The sequence below is a fragment of the Chiroxiphia lanceolata genome, chromosome 27 (genome assembly GCF_009829145.1).
Source record: "Chiroxiphia lanceolata isolate bChiLan1 chromosome 27, bChiLan1.pri, whole genome shotgun sequence".
NCBI classification, from domain to species: Eukaryota; Metazoa; Chordata; class Aves; order Passeriformes; family Pipridae; genus Chiroxiphia; species Chiroxiphia lanceolata.
The window spans coordinates 1,136,431-1,149,600 of NC_045663.1; the positions used below are offsets into that span (position 1 = coordinate 1,136,431).

Genomic DNA, 13,170 nt, shown 5'->3' on the forward strand with positions numbered 1-13,170 from the left:
CCCAACCCCACCGGGATAGCACCGTCCCCTCACCCTGACCCCACACAGACCCTGAGCAGGAGCCACCAAACACTTTATTTGGGGGGCTCACAGGGCCACCACGCACTCGGTGCCGGGGTACTCGGGGGGGTTGAGCTCGAACTTCTTCTGGACGTCGTAGGGCAGGAACCGCCCGGCCACGAAGTGCTGGCGGCCCAGGAAGCGCCGGGCACACTCCTTGGGGGCTGCCAGGGACACCAGGACATCGGGGCTGATCCCGCCGCTGCCACCGGACTCCACATCCCACCCTGCGGACACACGGAGAGGGGGTGACCACAGGGGCACGTCCCACCCTGTGGGGACACGGGGAGGGCTCGGGGGGATCCCAGGGGTCACTTCCCACCCTGTGGGGACACGGGGAGGGCTCAGGGGCACCCCAGGGGTCACTTCCCACCCTGTGGGGACACGGAGAGGGCTCAGGGGCACCCCAGGGGTCACGTCCCACCCTGTGGGGACACGGAGAGGGCTCAGGGGCACCCCAGGGGTTACTTCCCATCCTGTGGGGACATGGAGAGGGCTCGGGGGGACCTCAGGGGTCACTTCTCACTCTGTAGGGACACGGAGAGGGAGTGATCCCAGGGGACCTGCCCTATCCTCACCCACACAGGGAGGTGACCCCAGGGGACATGTCCCACCCTGAGAAGAGGAGACAGGGAGAGAGGCTTGGGGGTGACCCCAGGGGACACTTCCCACCCCGTGGGGACGGGGAGAAGGGTGACCCCAGGGGAGGTGCCCACACAGTGGAGACACAGAGAGGGGGATCAAGCTCCACACGTCCCACCCTGTGGAAACACAGAGAGAGGTTCAGAGAGCCACCCCCCCAAAAACACCTCCCACGCTGTGGGGACACAGAGAGGGGCTCACGGGTGACCCCAGGGGTCGAGGTGCTGCCGGTGGGGGGTGGGGAGGGCACGGGGAGGACGGGGAGCGTGTTCCCCCCGCGGCACCGCCCCCGGGCTGGCTCCACGCGGGGTTTTTCTTGGTGGGGATTCACCAGCGGCCGTGCCAAGGGCTCCTGTTTGCTCCCGCGGCGTGGGGGGGGACACGCCGGAGGGGGGTGTGTGTGATGTGATGGCAATTCCAGGCCTGGCCACCAGAACCCGGGTGTTTTTTCCAAATTACAATCATGTCTCAGTTAGGGGAGTTTGTTATTTACCGCGATGCCCCGAAGCATCGAGCCGGATCCGCCTCGCCCCGCGGCGGTGCCAGGCAGGGGGGGGACAGCGGGGGGGGTCCCCGGGATTGTCCCCACCCTGGGAGGGGCACCGTGTGCCCGGGCACTGAGGTGACACCGCGGAGGGCGCGGTGGCAACACCGGGTGGGTGTTGGGGTGTGTGAGGATGCGAGGTGCGACGGGGCGGGGGGGTCCCATCCCTGGGCGGGGGAGGGGGCTGAGCACCTGAGGGCACATCCGGCTGACGATGGGATGCGATGTGCTTGAGGTTGGCCAGGATGGCGGCGCAGGGCTCCCTCCCCTCGCCCACCTCCGCCTCGGCTCCCAGCACGGGCTTCCACCACGGCGTTGTAGGCGTCGTTGATCAGCTGCACCTTTTGGGGGGACACACACACACGGGGGGGTCCCCGCATCACCCCCACCCAGGGACCGGCCCCGGCCCCACGCGGGGATCCCGTTTTCCTGCAGAACTGGACTCACCCAACGGCTACGGCCAAGAAAATCCCCCCCGAGGGTGAGGAGGAGGGAGGGGGGGCAGAGCCCGGCACGCCGAGACGCGCGGCCGCGGCCAGGGCAGCGATTTTGGGTCAAATTCCTCCCGCCCCGGCCCGAGGCTTCCAAAACAACAGAGCCGGTGGCTGGCGGGCCGCGCAGCCGCCGCTGGATTTCATGGCATCCCGTGGCTCCCAGCAGAGCTGGGACCGGTGGGGGGAAAGGAGGAAAGGGAGGAATAACTCGGTGCTGTCGGGCGGGGAGTGCGGGGGCTGGGGGGCTGTGCGGGCTGTGCCTGGGAGGACGAGGGCTGGGGTCTCACCTCGTGGGCAGGTAGGAGAGGAAGGGGATGTCCATCTTCTCACACTGCGTCGTGAATCCCGGTACAGGGGGTCCGGGGAGCGCTTGGGGTAGAAATGGTGGGCTCGTAGTCCTGCGGGCGGAGGGGAGGGGTCGGGCTCGGGGTCCGGCATCGCTCGGGGATAAGGGGGAGGAGGAGGAGGAGGGGAGGGAGGTACCACAAAGCTGCGGAGGTGCCGGGCACACACCCAGCCCGATGGCCCCGTCTGCGCCGGCCCGCACACCACACCATCACCGTGGTCTGCTTCGGGCAGCGAGGGCCAGCGGGAACGCCTGGAGGAGACGGGGATGGCCGGTTCACCACCTCCCCTGTCACCGCGCCACCCCAAACGGCACCGGGCACGCGAGGGGGAAGGGGCGTCGGGGAGGGAGGGTAAGGGGCCCCCACACGGTGGGATTGGGGTGGGGGGGCCCAGGGTGGGATGGGGGTGCATCAACCATGGCAGGACTGGGAATGGTTGTGGTGGCATCAACGGCAGGACTTGGGTGGCACCTGGGTGGGGCAGGAGAGGGTCCATGGTGGGATGAGGATGATGCCCAGGATGGGATGAGGATGGTGCCAGTGGTGGGATGGGGGTGCCTACAGCAGGATGAAGATGATGCCCACGGTGGGATGAGGATGATGCCCATGGTGACATTCCATCGGTGCCCACGGTGGGATCAGGAGGATGCCCACGGTGGGATCAGGAGGATGCCCACGGTGGGCTGAGGACACTGCCCAGGCCGGGCCGGTGCCCGCGGGCCCGGGGGCTCCCTGCCAGCTGCAGGGAGGTGGCTCCGTGCTCCGCATCCAGGAGCCTGCCCGGGGACGCTGTTTATCCATTGACGGATTTTTCCTGCTCACGGCGCCTGGCTCCGGGTCCCGTCCCTCTGCCAGTGCCCGGAGCTCCCGGCCCGTGTGAGCCCGGCCCCGGCCCTGCCCCGGCGCCGACCGCGCTGCCGGCGCCTCCCGGGGACGTGCCCGAGGGACAATGCCCGGGGACCCCGGTTTGGGGCGGGGGATGCGGGGCTGGGGGTTCCCCGGAGGAAGAGGAGGATGCTCGGCCCCACGGAGGATGCTCGGCCCCCGCGGGTCGGGGCTGCGGCCCCGGGGCGGCCCCGAGAGGCTCCAACACCAAAATATTTCTCCTCCTCCTCCTCGGGTAACCCGGCTGCCCTCGGAGAAGGGAAGGGCAGAGCCACCTCGACGGAAAAAGCTGAGGCAGCGGGCGCGGAGCTCACAAAGCTGCCCTTGATGCTGCCCCTCGGCGCTGCCCGGCTGCCTCCTCCCCCTCCTCCTCCCCCTCCTCCTCCTCCCTCTCTCCTCCTCCTCCTCTCACATCCAGCACGAGCACCCGGTGATCCCAGCGAGGGAGGATCACCAGGACATGGGGACCCCAAGAGACCCCCCTCACCTGACACCCCAGGACGGCTGGGCATCCCCCCTTTCCATGGGCTGTGACTGAGCCCAATTCCCAGGGGAATAGTGAACGGGGGGGGGGGGGGGTTGAGGGATTCAAGAACCCCCCCAGGGAGAGGCTGGAGCCCTGGCACAGCCACAGCATGGCTGCCCACCGGCTGTGCCACCAGCACTGCTGTCCCTTTGTCCCCACACCTCGGTCTGGAGAGGAAAGGAGACACAGAGGGGTGGGACAACACGGGGACAGGAGGAGGGTGGGAGAGCAGCTGGCAGCAAACCCCCGGACGTGGTGTGGTGTCCCCAGCCCTGGTGGGGTGTCCCCAGCCCTGAGGGGTGTCCCCCCCAATGGGGTGTCCCCAACCCTGGTGGGGTCCCCATCCCCGGTGTGGTGTCCCCAGCCCCAGTGGGGTGTCCCCAGCCCAGAAGGGTGTCCCCAGCCCCAGTGGGTGTCCCCAGCCCTGGTGGGTGTCCCCAGCCCAGTAGGTGTCCCCACCCCCGGTGTGTGTCCCCAGCCCCAGTGGGGTGTCCCCAGCCCCAGAAGGGTGTCCCCAGCCCCCCTGGCCACCTCACCTTGGTGACAGCCACGGCACAGGCGTGTCCCCAGATCTCGATGAGCTGCTGCCTCCCAAACCGATAATCCTCCAGCAGCTCCTTCTCGATGGCCTCGGCCTCTGCCTTGCTGGGGAGGGGGAGAGAGCACCAGTGAGTAGGGGGAGGACAGGTGCCCCCCACCACCCACGGGAAGGATTTGGGACCCCACTCTGCCCCCAGGGCGCTGGGCAGGGGGTCTCAGGGCACCGGGCGAGCAGGTGGGGGGCTCATAGGGCGTGGGGTGGGCACGGCCGGTGGCTCGGGGAGGGGGACGGGCTCGGCTGGCACGTTTGGGGGCCCAGCCCCGCGGGTGGGGGGGCTGGATCCGTGCGAGGCACGGCCCTGGCAGCGCCCCCGGGCTCGTGGGGCTCGGGCTGTTACGTAAAAGCGAACAATGCTGCGGTTGTTCCGTCGCTGCCGAGCCGGGAGTTGGCAGGGCCGGGAGCCGCCGATGGGACAATAATTGCTCACATCTGTTGGCTTCACCTGCGCGGCTGGAACGGCCGGGCCGGCTGCGGGCGGGAGCCGGGGCTCCGACCCCCGGGAGAGGCACAGGGAGGGAACCCACGGCCCTGCGGGGAGCTGGGGGGCACCAGGCTCGGCCCTGCCCCCGTTTTGGGGGGGCACACTCCACCTCGCTCAGTCCCAGCCACGGAGAGGGGACCTGCCACCCCCTGCCATGGGCAGGGATCCTGTGGTGCTCCTGGAGCTGGAGGGGCCACGGGTTGGAATCCCTGGCTGGGATCCCTGGGTGGGGTCCCTGGGTGGGGTCCCTGGTTGGGGTCCCTGGTTGGGATCCCTGGTTGGGGTCCCTGGCTGCTCTGGGTGTCCTGGCAGAGCCCAGAGACCATTTGGATCGGGCATTCCCTTGTCATTCAGGCAGACCCACAGTGACCCCTCCTCCCCGTCCCCCACTCCTGCATCCCATCCCCTGCCTGTCCTGAAAAACCTCCCAGAAAAACTTCATCCCTTTTCCCATCTCCTCCATCCCATCTCCTCCATCCCATCCCATCCCATCCCATCCTCCCATCCCATCCCATCCCATCCCATCCCATCCCATCCCATCCCATCCCATCCCATCCCATCCCATCCCATCCCATCCCATCCCATCCCAGTCCCAATCCTTTGGTGCCCTCTAGTGAGTCCCGGCCCGGTCCCACCCCACACGGGGTCCCGGGGGGAGAACAAGGGGGGGGCCGTGGTGGTCAAACGGAGCCGCGTTGTCTCGATGTCCCTCCCCCGCCGAGCGGGGCCGGGGGGCCGGGAGAGGGTCGGGAGGGAGGGCCGGGCACAGCTGTGTGTGTTTTGTCCCTCGCCCAACAAAAGGCACGTGTCTGACAAAATTCCCCACGTCTGTTCCCGGGAGAACATTATCCATAATCGCTGCTGGCAGGGAAAATGCTGGGCGCCGGCCCGGCTGGCTCCCGCTGGCCTGGCAGCGTCCCCAGGGAGGGGACACACGTCACGGGGCTCCCTGGGATCGCCGCCCACCCGGGAGCAGCGCGACCTCCCCCCCCGAGGGCTCCGGGGTCACCTCCACCCTCCCCGCTCCCCCCGGGATCTGCGGTTTGGCTTCGCTGGAATGCCGCTCCCGGAATGCCGCTCCTGGAATGCCGCTCCCGATCCCTCCGGAGCCCAGGGAGACCCAGCAGAGCCCAGTTCAGCCCAGTCCAACCCAGTTCCCGGTGCCTCCAGGGGCTGCTGGTGTCCGCGGCTGCTGCGGGGTTGGGGCAGAAGGGAGGGAGCCGAGGGATGAGAGGACGAGAGGATCCCTGAGTGTCCCTTCCCGTATCCAGCCCCCTGGAGCCGGGACAACTGCATCCGGTTCCGTCCACTGTCTGCTTCCCAGCATCACATCCGTCCACATCCCACTTTTACATCCCAGTTCTGCATCCCAGCCCCGTGTCCTCCCTCTCCCTGCATCCCAGCATGCATCCCCATCTCTGCATCCCAGCTCCACATCCCGGTCCTGCATCCCACCTCCAATTCCCGGTCCTGCATCCCAGCTCCACATCCCGGTCCTGTATCCCAGCTCCACATCCCGGTCCTGCATCCCAGCTCCACATCCGGCTGCATCCCAGCTCCACATCCCGGTCCTGTATCCAGCTCTCATCCGGTCCTGCATCCCGCCAGCTGCGTCCCCCCTCGCATCAACTCCGCATCCCAGCCCCGTATCCCGGCTCCATCTCCCGTTCCCGTCGTGCTGATCTCCCCCCGGCCCAGCTCTGCTACGGGACCCCCCCTACCACCCTGGGTTGCAGCGGGGGGTCCCCCGCGCCCCCCCGGGCCGGTCCCGGATCCCCGGCGGGTCCCCCCGCTCCGCTCCCGCTGCCGGGCATCCCCGCCACAGCCATGGAGACCCGGGATGCGGTTTCCCTGGCAACGGAGGCTCCATGGGTACCGACCCCCCCGCCCTGCGGCTCCTTGGGGGGGATCGTCCCGGGGGGACGCGCGGGGCGACCAGGAGGACCCGGGAGCATCACGGGGGGCAGGAGCCCACCCGGGGGGCGTCCCGGGGCTGCGGGACGGTCCTGTCCCACTGGTGGGACCGCGGGAGGCACCCCCCGGGGTCCCCACCGCGTTCTGCGGGGCTCCGGCACCGGCCACGACCCGCGGGACCGGCCCGGGGCGAGCCGGGGGTCGGGGGACGGGCGGGGGGTCCCGGCGGTGAATCCGGTGACCCCGGGGAGAGGCACCGGCTCGGCGGGACCCCGGGACCCCCGGAGCTCCCGGTTCTCCCCCGCGCGGCCGGGGGAAGGGGTGAGGGGCTCTCCGGGGGACCCCGGCTCACCTGAGGTACCGGGGGGCTCCCGGGGAGGGCAGGACGCGGAGCTCATGGGGGCGGCGGCACCGGGAGCGGCGGCGGGACGGGGACCCGGTGGTTGGAGCGGAGCCTCGGGTGGAGCGGGACCCTCGGGAGCAGCGCAGACCCTCGGGAGCAGCGCGGAGCCTCGGGCGGAGCGGCGCGGACCCCCCCGGCGGGAGCGGATCCCTCGGGAGCAGCGCGGACCTCCTGCCGGCCCGGCCCCTCGGCGGGACTGGCGGGGCCCCCCGGGGACCCCGGCGGGAGCGGCCCCGGTGCCGCCCGGGGGGAGGCGGCTCCCGCTGCCCCCGCCCCTCCGCGGGCATCGCTCCGGCCCTCCCGGGAGCGGGATCACCGGGCGGGATTCCGTGATTCCCGCGGGATGCGCGTGTGGGGGGTGTGGAAGGGGGGGGAGCAGCTGGGACCCCGCTGGATCCCGGGAAGCCCCTTCCTTACCCCCGAGCCAGGGAACGTGTCAAAATTGTGCTGAAACACAGATTCGGTGGGTTTTCACCCCCCGTCGCTCCGGTGGGATCCACATCCATGGGATCCATACCTGGGATCCATACCCATGGGATCCACATCCATGGGATGTGTGAGCACGGAAAGCTCAGAGCCCCCCTGACCCCCCCAGTGACACCGAGGCAGGGAGGGGGGACAAGGAAACTGCCACTGGCTGCTCCCCTCATCCACATTCCCACCCCGATTCCCGGGCAGGGAAGAGCAGGACACACCATCCCACATTCCCACCCCGATTCCCGGGCAGGGAAGAGCAGGACACACCATCCCACATTCCCAACCCGATTCCCGGGCAGGGAAGCCCAGGAAACACCGCGGGAGACGCCGAGTTCCCGGTGGGGGACACGGGGATGTCCGGGAACACACAGGTCACGGGATCCACGTGGTTTAATAACAGGTTTAAGAACAGGCGGCACCCGGAGCCCGGGAAGTGCCGGGAGGGCAAAAACAACCCGGGAAACGCTGGAACAAGGGAAGGAGGAGCCCGGGAAGCGCCGGGATGGGGGAAAACGACCCGTGAAATGCTGGAAGAAGGGGAGGAGGAGCCCGGGAAGGGGCGGCTCTCAGACGTAGTACTGCAGCCCGAACTTCTCGTTGTCCATCTCGGCCGAGGGCCGCAGGTAATAGAGCTCGTCCACCGTCGGGGGTACCCAGCGATCCGTGTGGAACACCGACTCGCCCACCTGGAAGGCAGGGAATGCTGGGAGAGGCGGGAGCAGCCGCCTCGGGGGGCGGGATCAGGGACCCTCCACCCCTGCCCCAAGCGCTGCCAGGGGGAAGGAGCATCGCTGCCTGTTCTGGGGGGGCTGCTCGGAGCCCGGGTGATCCCAGTTTTCCAGGGGGTGACACGGCGCCAAATCCACTGGAATGGCCGGTTCCCAGCCCGCGGGATCACGGAAGGGCAGCCCCCCTTCCCCCATCCCCCTCCCAGGAGGCACAAACCTTCCAGCCGGGAACGTCCCTCATGATTTTGGCCTCCTCGTCCAGGTTCTGCCGCAGCAGCCGGAGGGTTCTGCGGGACAGGGGGAGGCTGAGCAGGGAACTGGGAGGGGACACAGCGCCCAGGGGGGGTCCCCAAGGCCTGGGGGGGGTCCCCAGCCCCCCGTACCTGCGGTCAGACTCCGCCTGCAGCAGCGGCATCAGCGCGATCCGAGCCTCCAGCTCCTCGATCAGCAGCCGCCTGCGCCGGGATTGGGGGGGTCAGGGGGGTCTGGGGGGGTCCCTGGGATACAAGGGGGCACTGGGGGGGAGCTGGGAAAGCTGGGGGGACCCCATGGCTGCAGGGGGGCTCTGGGGGGATCTGGGGGAGACTGGGAAGGGTCAGGGGGGTCCCTGGGCTGCTGGGGGGCACTGGGGGGCCTGGGAAAGCTGGGGGGGGGGGTCCAGGGTACAGGGGAGAACTGGGGGAGTGCGGGGGGGGAAGGGATGGATTGGGGGGGTCCTGGGGCTCAGAGGGGCACTGGGGGGCTGGGAAAGCTGAGTGGGGGGGACTGGGGTACAGGAGAGGGGCTGTGAAGGGTTTGAGGTCCTGAGGTACAGGGGAGGATGGAGGGGTCAGGAAGAATCAGGGGGGGATCCCTGGGCTGCTGGGGGCACTTTGGGGGGGGGCTGGGAAAGCTGGTGGGGGGTGGGGGTACAAGGAAGGGGGTCCCGGGGAGCACTGGGGGGGGGTGGGGTGGCGGGACTCCCGGGAATGTGGGAAAAGCACATCCCGAGCAGGGACCGCAGCAGAGCCCGGGAACGGGAAAACCCGCGACCTCGGGGGTGGGTTTGTGTGTGTGGGGGGGCGAACAGGGAACCCCCGGGGCTGGACGGGGAGACCCGGGGGGGGGGGCTCCGGGATCCCCCGGGCGTCACCTGCGCTCGCGGTTCCACTTGATGATGGTGTAATAGCCCAGCAAGAGGCTCCCGACGCCGATGGCGAACAGGCTGTACCCTGAGGGCGTGGGGGGGGCACGGTCAGAGCGGCACCGGGGCCGGGATGGGCCCCCCCGAGCGACGCCCCCGAGCCCGGAGGGCCCCGGCGCCCACCTGAGAGGCCCCTGCGCGGGAGGTGCCGCTTGTAGTCGATGGGGCCGTACCCGCCCGGCGGGGCCATGTCCTGCTTCACCTTCGGCGCCGCCATCGCGGCGCTTCCCCCGTGACGTCACTGCCCCGCGACTCGCCGCGGGAGCCACGTGACCCCCCCGTCACGTGAGGGAGGAGGGGGCGCGCCTTAAAAGGGCAAGGCGCGGGTTTAAAAGGGCAACGCGGAGAGTGGGGCCCGGAGCGGTGGGTTTGGGGACACGGGGGTCCCGGAGGGGCAGGTTTGGAGCCAGGCGGGATCCAGCGCTCCTCTGGGATCGCTTTCCCACCCAACGGGCTCCAGTACTTCCTTGGGATCATCTTCACACCCAGCCGGATCCATCATTTCTCCGGGAGCATCTTCTCACCCCATGGGCTCCATCACTTCTTCGGGATCCCTTTCCCACCTGAGGGGCTTCCTTGGGAGCATCTTCCCACCCAACAGGCTCCTTCGCTTCCTTGGGAGCATCTTCCCCTGCACAGGGATCCATCCTTTCTCTGGGAGCACCTTCTCACCCAATTGGATCTGTCATTTCCTTGGGAGCATCTTCTCTCCCCACGGGCTCCATCACTTCTTTGGGATCACCTTCCCACCTTCCTGATGGGAGCTGTCCTTGGGATCATCTTCCCACCAATGGGATCCATCAGTCTCTTGGGATCATCTTTATCCGGAACTGGGGACAAACACAATCTGGCAACATTCCAGTTTGCCACGAAATCCCGCTGCCCTCATCCCAGAGGGGAGGGATCCAACGGCCCCCTGAGCTATCCTGGGGTATTCAGATGAATTCCAAAGGGTATCCAAGTGGCAGAGCACCAATTCCAGGTGGGAAGAAGGGATGAGGAGGTGGTTGGGTCTCGTTTCCACATGTGCATCCCGGGATGGCACCTGGGAGGGTGTTCCCTCCATTCATTTCAATCCATGAAATTCCACAGAAATTCCAGAGTTTTGTCTTCTCCTTTCCCTGTTCTCCCATCAACCTGGTTTGGTTTTTTATTTTGGGAAGGAACCTTGGCAGAGGAAGGAGCAGATCCAAGCCCTCGTCTCACTGCTCCAGGAGATGCATCCCAACCCCGAAATCCTCGGAATAAGAGGCAGATCCAAGTGTTTCTCCATTTGTTTATTGTCCTTCCAATACTGAAACCCCCTCACAATACAGTTATGGGTTAATTATTGATTCCAGATCCTTCTGCTGTGAGACTGTCAGGGTTTAGTGGGAAATTTATCATTTTATTATTATTAATTATTAAATGTCAGGGTTATTATGGGAGATTTGGAGTCACAATAAATCCAAGGGACAAACCCCCACCCTGTGCTCCCTCCTTCCAAAAGGAGAGGGAAAAATGAGCCAAATTGGGTTTTTTTTTATGAGCTCTCCCTAAATTTGCTCCATTCCACTCCCTCCTGCAGCCCAAATCCCTCATTTGCCATCCCGGACTGTACTTCGGGAATTTAATTTTTCCTTAATAAGCCAGAAATAAAAAGTTTTAACTGAGAATCCAGAGGGAAACGAATGGATCCCAAAACGATGCTAAAAACACCTGTAGAAACAAAAAAACCAACCCCAAATGAGCTTGGATTTATGATTATCCAAGAGTTTTCCTCACTGTTGCAGTGGGAATGGCAGGTACAGGAATCCCTGGAACACAAAAATGAGTGAAGTCCCGTTTTCCAGGAGCTGGAAAGGCCGAGGATATAAAGGAAGAGGTTCGATCCTTTGCTTTTCAGCTCCGAAACTGGAGAATAAATTAATTATCTTTATATTTATACATATACGTAAAAAAAAAAAAAGAGAATGAAATCCAAGAAAAACCACACGGCTCCCAAAATTCCAACACGGGTTTCCAATGAAAATCCGGGGTTTATTTCACAAGTTGCTAAAATCTAAAGTACAACAGTCGTTTCCCATTATTTAGTCACTGGCTTAGAAAATTCCCGTCGTCGCGACGTCGCCGAGGGAGGAGGTTTTTTTTTTTTTTATGGCTTTGCGGGAATCCCTCGATCCCTCTCCCCAGGAGAGGCGGGAGCCGGATCCCCCCCCCCGGAACAGCTCATGCAGCGAAGCAGTGGAGGGGCGGGAAAACGGGATACGAGGCCGGATATTCCACCCGGAGGGTTTTCCGGGGCGCTCCCGGGTTTTCCGACGGAGCGCGGAGTCCAACGGGAGGTTTGTGCCGCTCCAGGAGGTGATCCCCGACAGATCCAAGAGCCCTCAGGATTCGGGAATTCCAAAGGGGATCCAAGAGCCCTCAGGGATTCGGGAATCCCAAAGGTGACCAAGAGCCCTCAGGGATTCAGGAATTTCAAAGGCCTCATGGATCCCGGAATCCCAAAGGCCTCAGGGATTCAGGAATCTCAAAGGGGATCCAAGAGCCCTCAGAGATTCAGGAATCCCAAAGGGGATCCAAGAGCCCTCAGGACTCAGGAATCCCAAAGGTGATCCAACAGCCCCTTTGGAATCAGAAATCCCAAAGGCCTCAGGGATTCAGGAATCCCAAAGGCCTCACAGATTCAGGAATCCCAGAGGTGATCCAAGAGCCTCAGGGATTCAGGAATCCCAAAGGTGACCCAAGAGCTTTCAGGGATTCAGGAATCCCAAAGGCCTCGGAGATTCAGGAATCCCAAAGGGGATCCAAGAGCCCTCAGGGATTCAGGAATCTCAAAGGCCTCATGGATCCCGGAATACCAAAGGCCTCAGGGATTCAGGAATCCCAGAGGTGATCCAACAGCCACTTTGGAATCAGAAATCCCAAAGGCCTCAGAGATTCAGGAATCCCAAAGGCCTCAGGGATTCAGGAATCCCACAGGTGATCCAACAGCCCTTTTGGAATCAGAAATCCCAAAGCCTCCGGGATTCAGGAATCCCAAAGGCAACAAGTAGGAATAGGAATAGCAGTAGGAATAAACCCAAGATTTGTTCCTAGGTTGTGTCTAAACCCCCCTCCTCCACAATTCCCAAGGATTTCCCCTCCAGGCAGACCCATGATGGGAATATTCCATTTCACTGAGATTTTTTTTGTCGTTTTATTTTCCCATGTTTTTGTGGGGTTTCTTCTGGTAAAAAGGAGAACAGGAGGATGAGGAGGAGGTTTGGAAAAACTGTATTAAAGTGTTTGAACAACTATTTCAACCTGACCGAGCCCAGTCCCACAACACCCAACTCAACACGGGGCTCCGGCCCCAAAGGAAAAGCCTCTCTCCCGGAATTCACACATGGATCCACTTCAATCCTTCCCGAGATTTATCCACGATTTGGCAGAAACAGGGATGCAACGAAACAAACCCCCGGATCCCCGCGGCGCTCCGGAAAACCACGTCAAGAACCGGCTGGAATCCAACAGCCTCATTCCCTGCTGGATTTCAGGGTCTTTCAGCCTCGTCCCATGTAGGATTTTTCCCTTCCCTTCAAAACAAAATCTCCCCCCAACCCCCTATAATAGTACTTTTGGGGGTTTTATTCTCAATTACACGCGAAGAAATTCGGGATCTAACGCTTTTTTTAAGCCTGGATGCACAAAACCTGTTTTGCTTTTCAGTTCCAAACCTTAAAACTAAAATCCCCGATTCTTTTAAGGCTTCTTTTAAATTCTCCAGGTTGGGCTGAAATTCCCGTTTCCAAGCACGGGCTGGTGGGATCCCAGAAAGGTTTTGACGTGGCTTTTGTAACATTTGATTTTATATTTTCTGCCCCTCCTTCACCCTGTTGGTTTGGGTTTTTTCCCCCCAGA

General features: G+C 64.2%; 2 protein-coding genes across 3 annotated transcripts; both read right to left on the reverse strand.

Annotated features, from left to right (window-relative positions):
- Positions 1-54: 54 nt before the first annotated feature.
- YJEFN3 (YjeF N-terminal domain containing 3) lies at positions 55-7,184 on the reverse strand. The gene is given in 10 exon segments (XM_032711663.1): positions 55-287; positions 1,439-1,544; positions 1,546-1,591; positions 2,031-2,085; positions 2,088-2,123; positions 2,126-2,138; positions 2,227-2,292; positions 2,294-2,338; positions 4,035-4,143; positions 6,847-7,184. Coding segments are annotated over 10 exon segments (1,014 nt in total). The 3' UTR covers positions 55-87.
- A 565-nt stretch (positions 7,185-7,749) lies between these two features.
- Positions 7,750-9,549, reverse strand: NDUFA13 (NADH:ubiquinone oxidoreductase subunit A13). 2 transcript variants are annotated; one of them, XM_032711814.1, is made up of 6 exons: positions 9,409-9,549; positions 9,235-9,313; positions 8,486-8,557; positions 8,320-8,389; positions 7,914-8,060; positions 7,750-7,851 (listed from the first exon to the last, which is right to left on the reverse strand). In XM_032711814.1, the coding sequence occupies exons 1-5, from the start codon at positions 9,500-9,502 to the stop codon at positions 7,941-7,943; spliced, it is 435 nt and encodes a 144-aa protein (XP_032567705.1). In that variant the 5' UTR covers positions 9,503-9,549; the 3' UTR covers positions 7,750-7,851; positions 7,914-7,940. The 2 variants fall into 2 exon arrangements, with proteins under 2 accessions (XP_032567705.1, XP_032567704.1); XM_032711813.1 differs by having other exon boundaries at positions 7,750-8,060.
- Between the last annotated feature and the right edge of the window lie 3,621 nt (positions 9,550-13,170).

Coding starts and splice junctions, on each gene's coding strand:
- NDUFA13 (XM_032711814.1), bottom strand. CDS start 9,502: ATGGCGGCGCCGAAGGTGAAGCAGGACATGGCCCCGCCGGGCGGGTAC. Junction 8,558..9,234: donor AAGTGGAACCGCGAGCGCAG/GTGACGCCCGGG, acceptor ATCCCGGCGCAG/GCGGCTGCTGATCGAGGAGC. Junction 8,390..8,485: donor CAGGCGGAGTCTGACCGCAG/GTACGGGGGGCT, acceptor CCTGTCCCGCAG/AACCCTCCGGCTGCTGCGGC.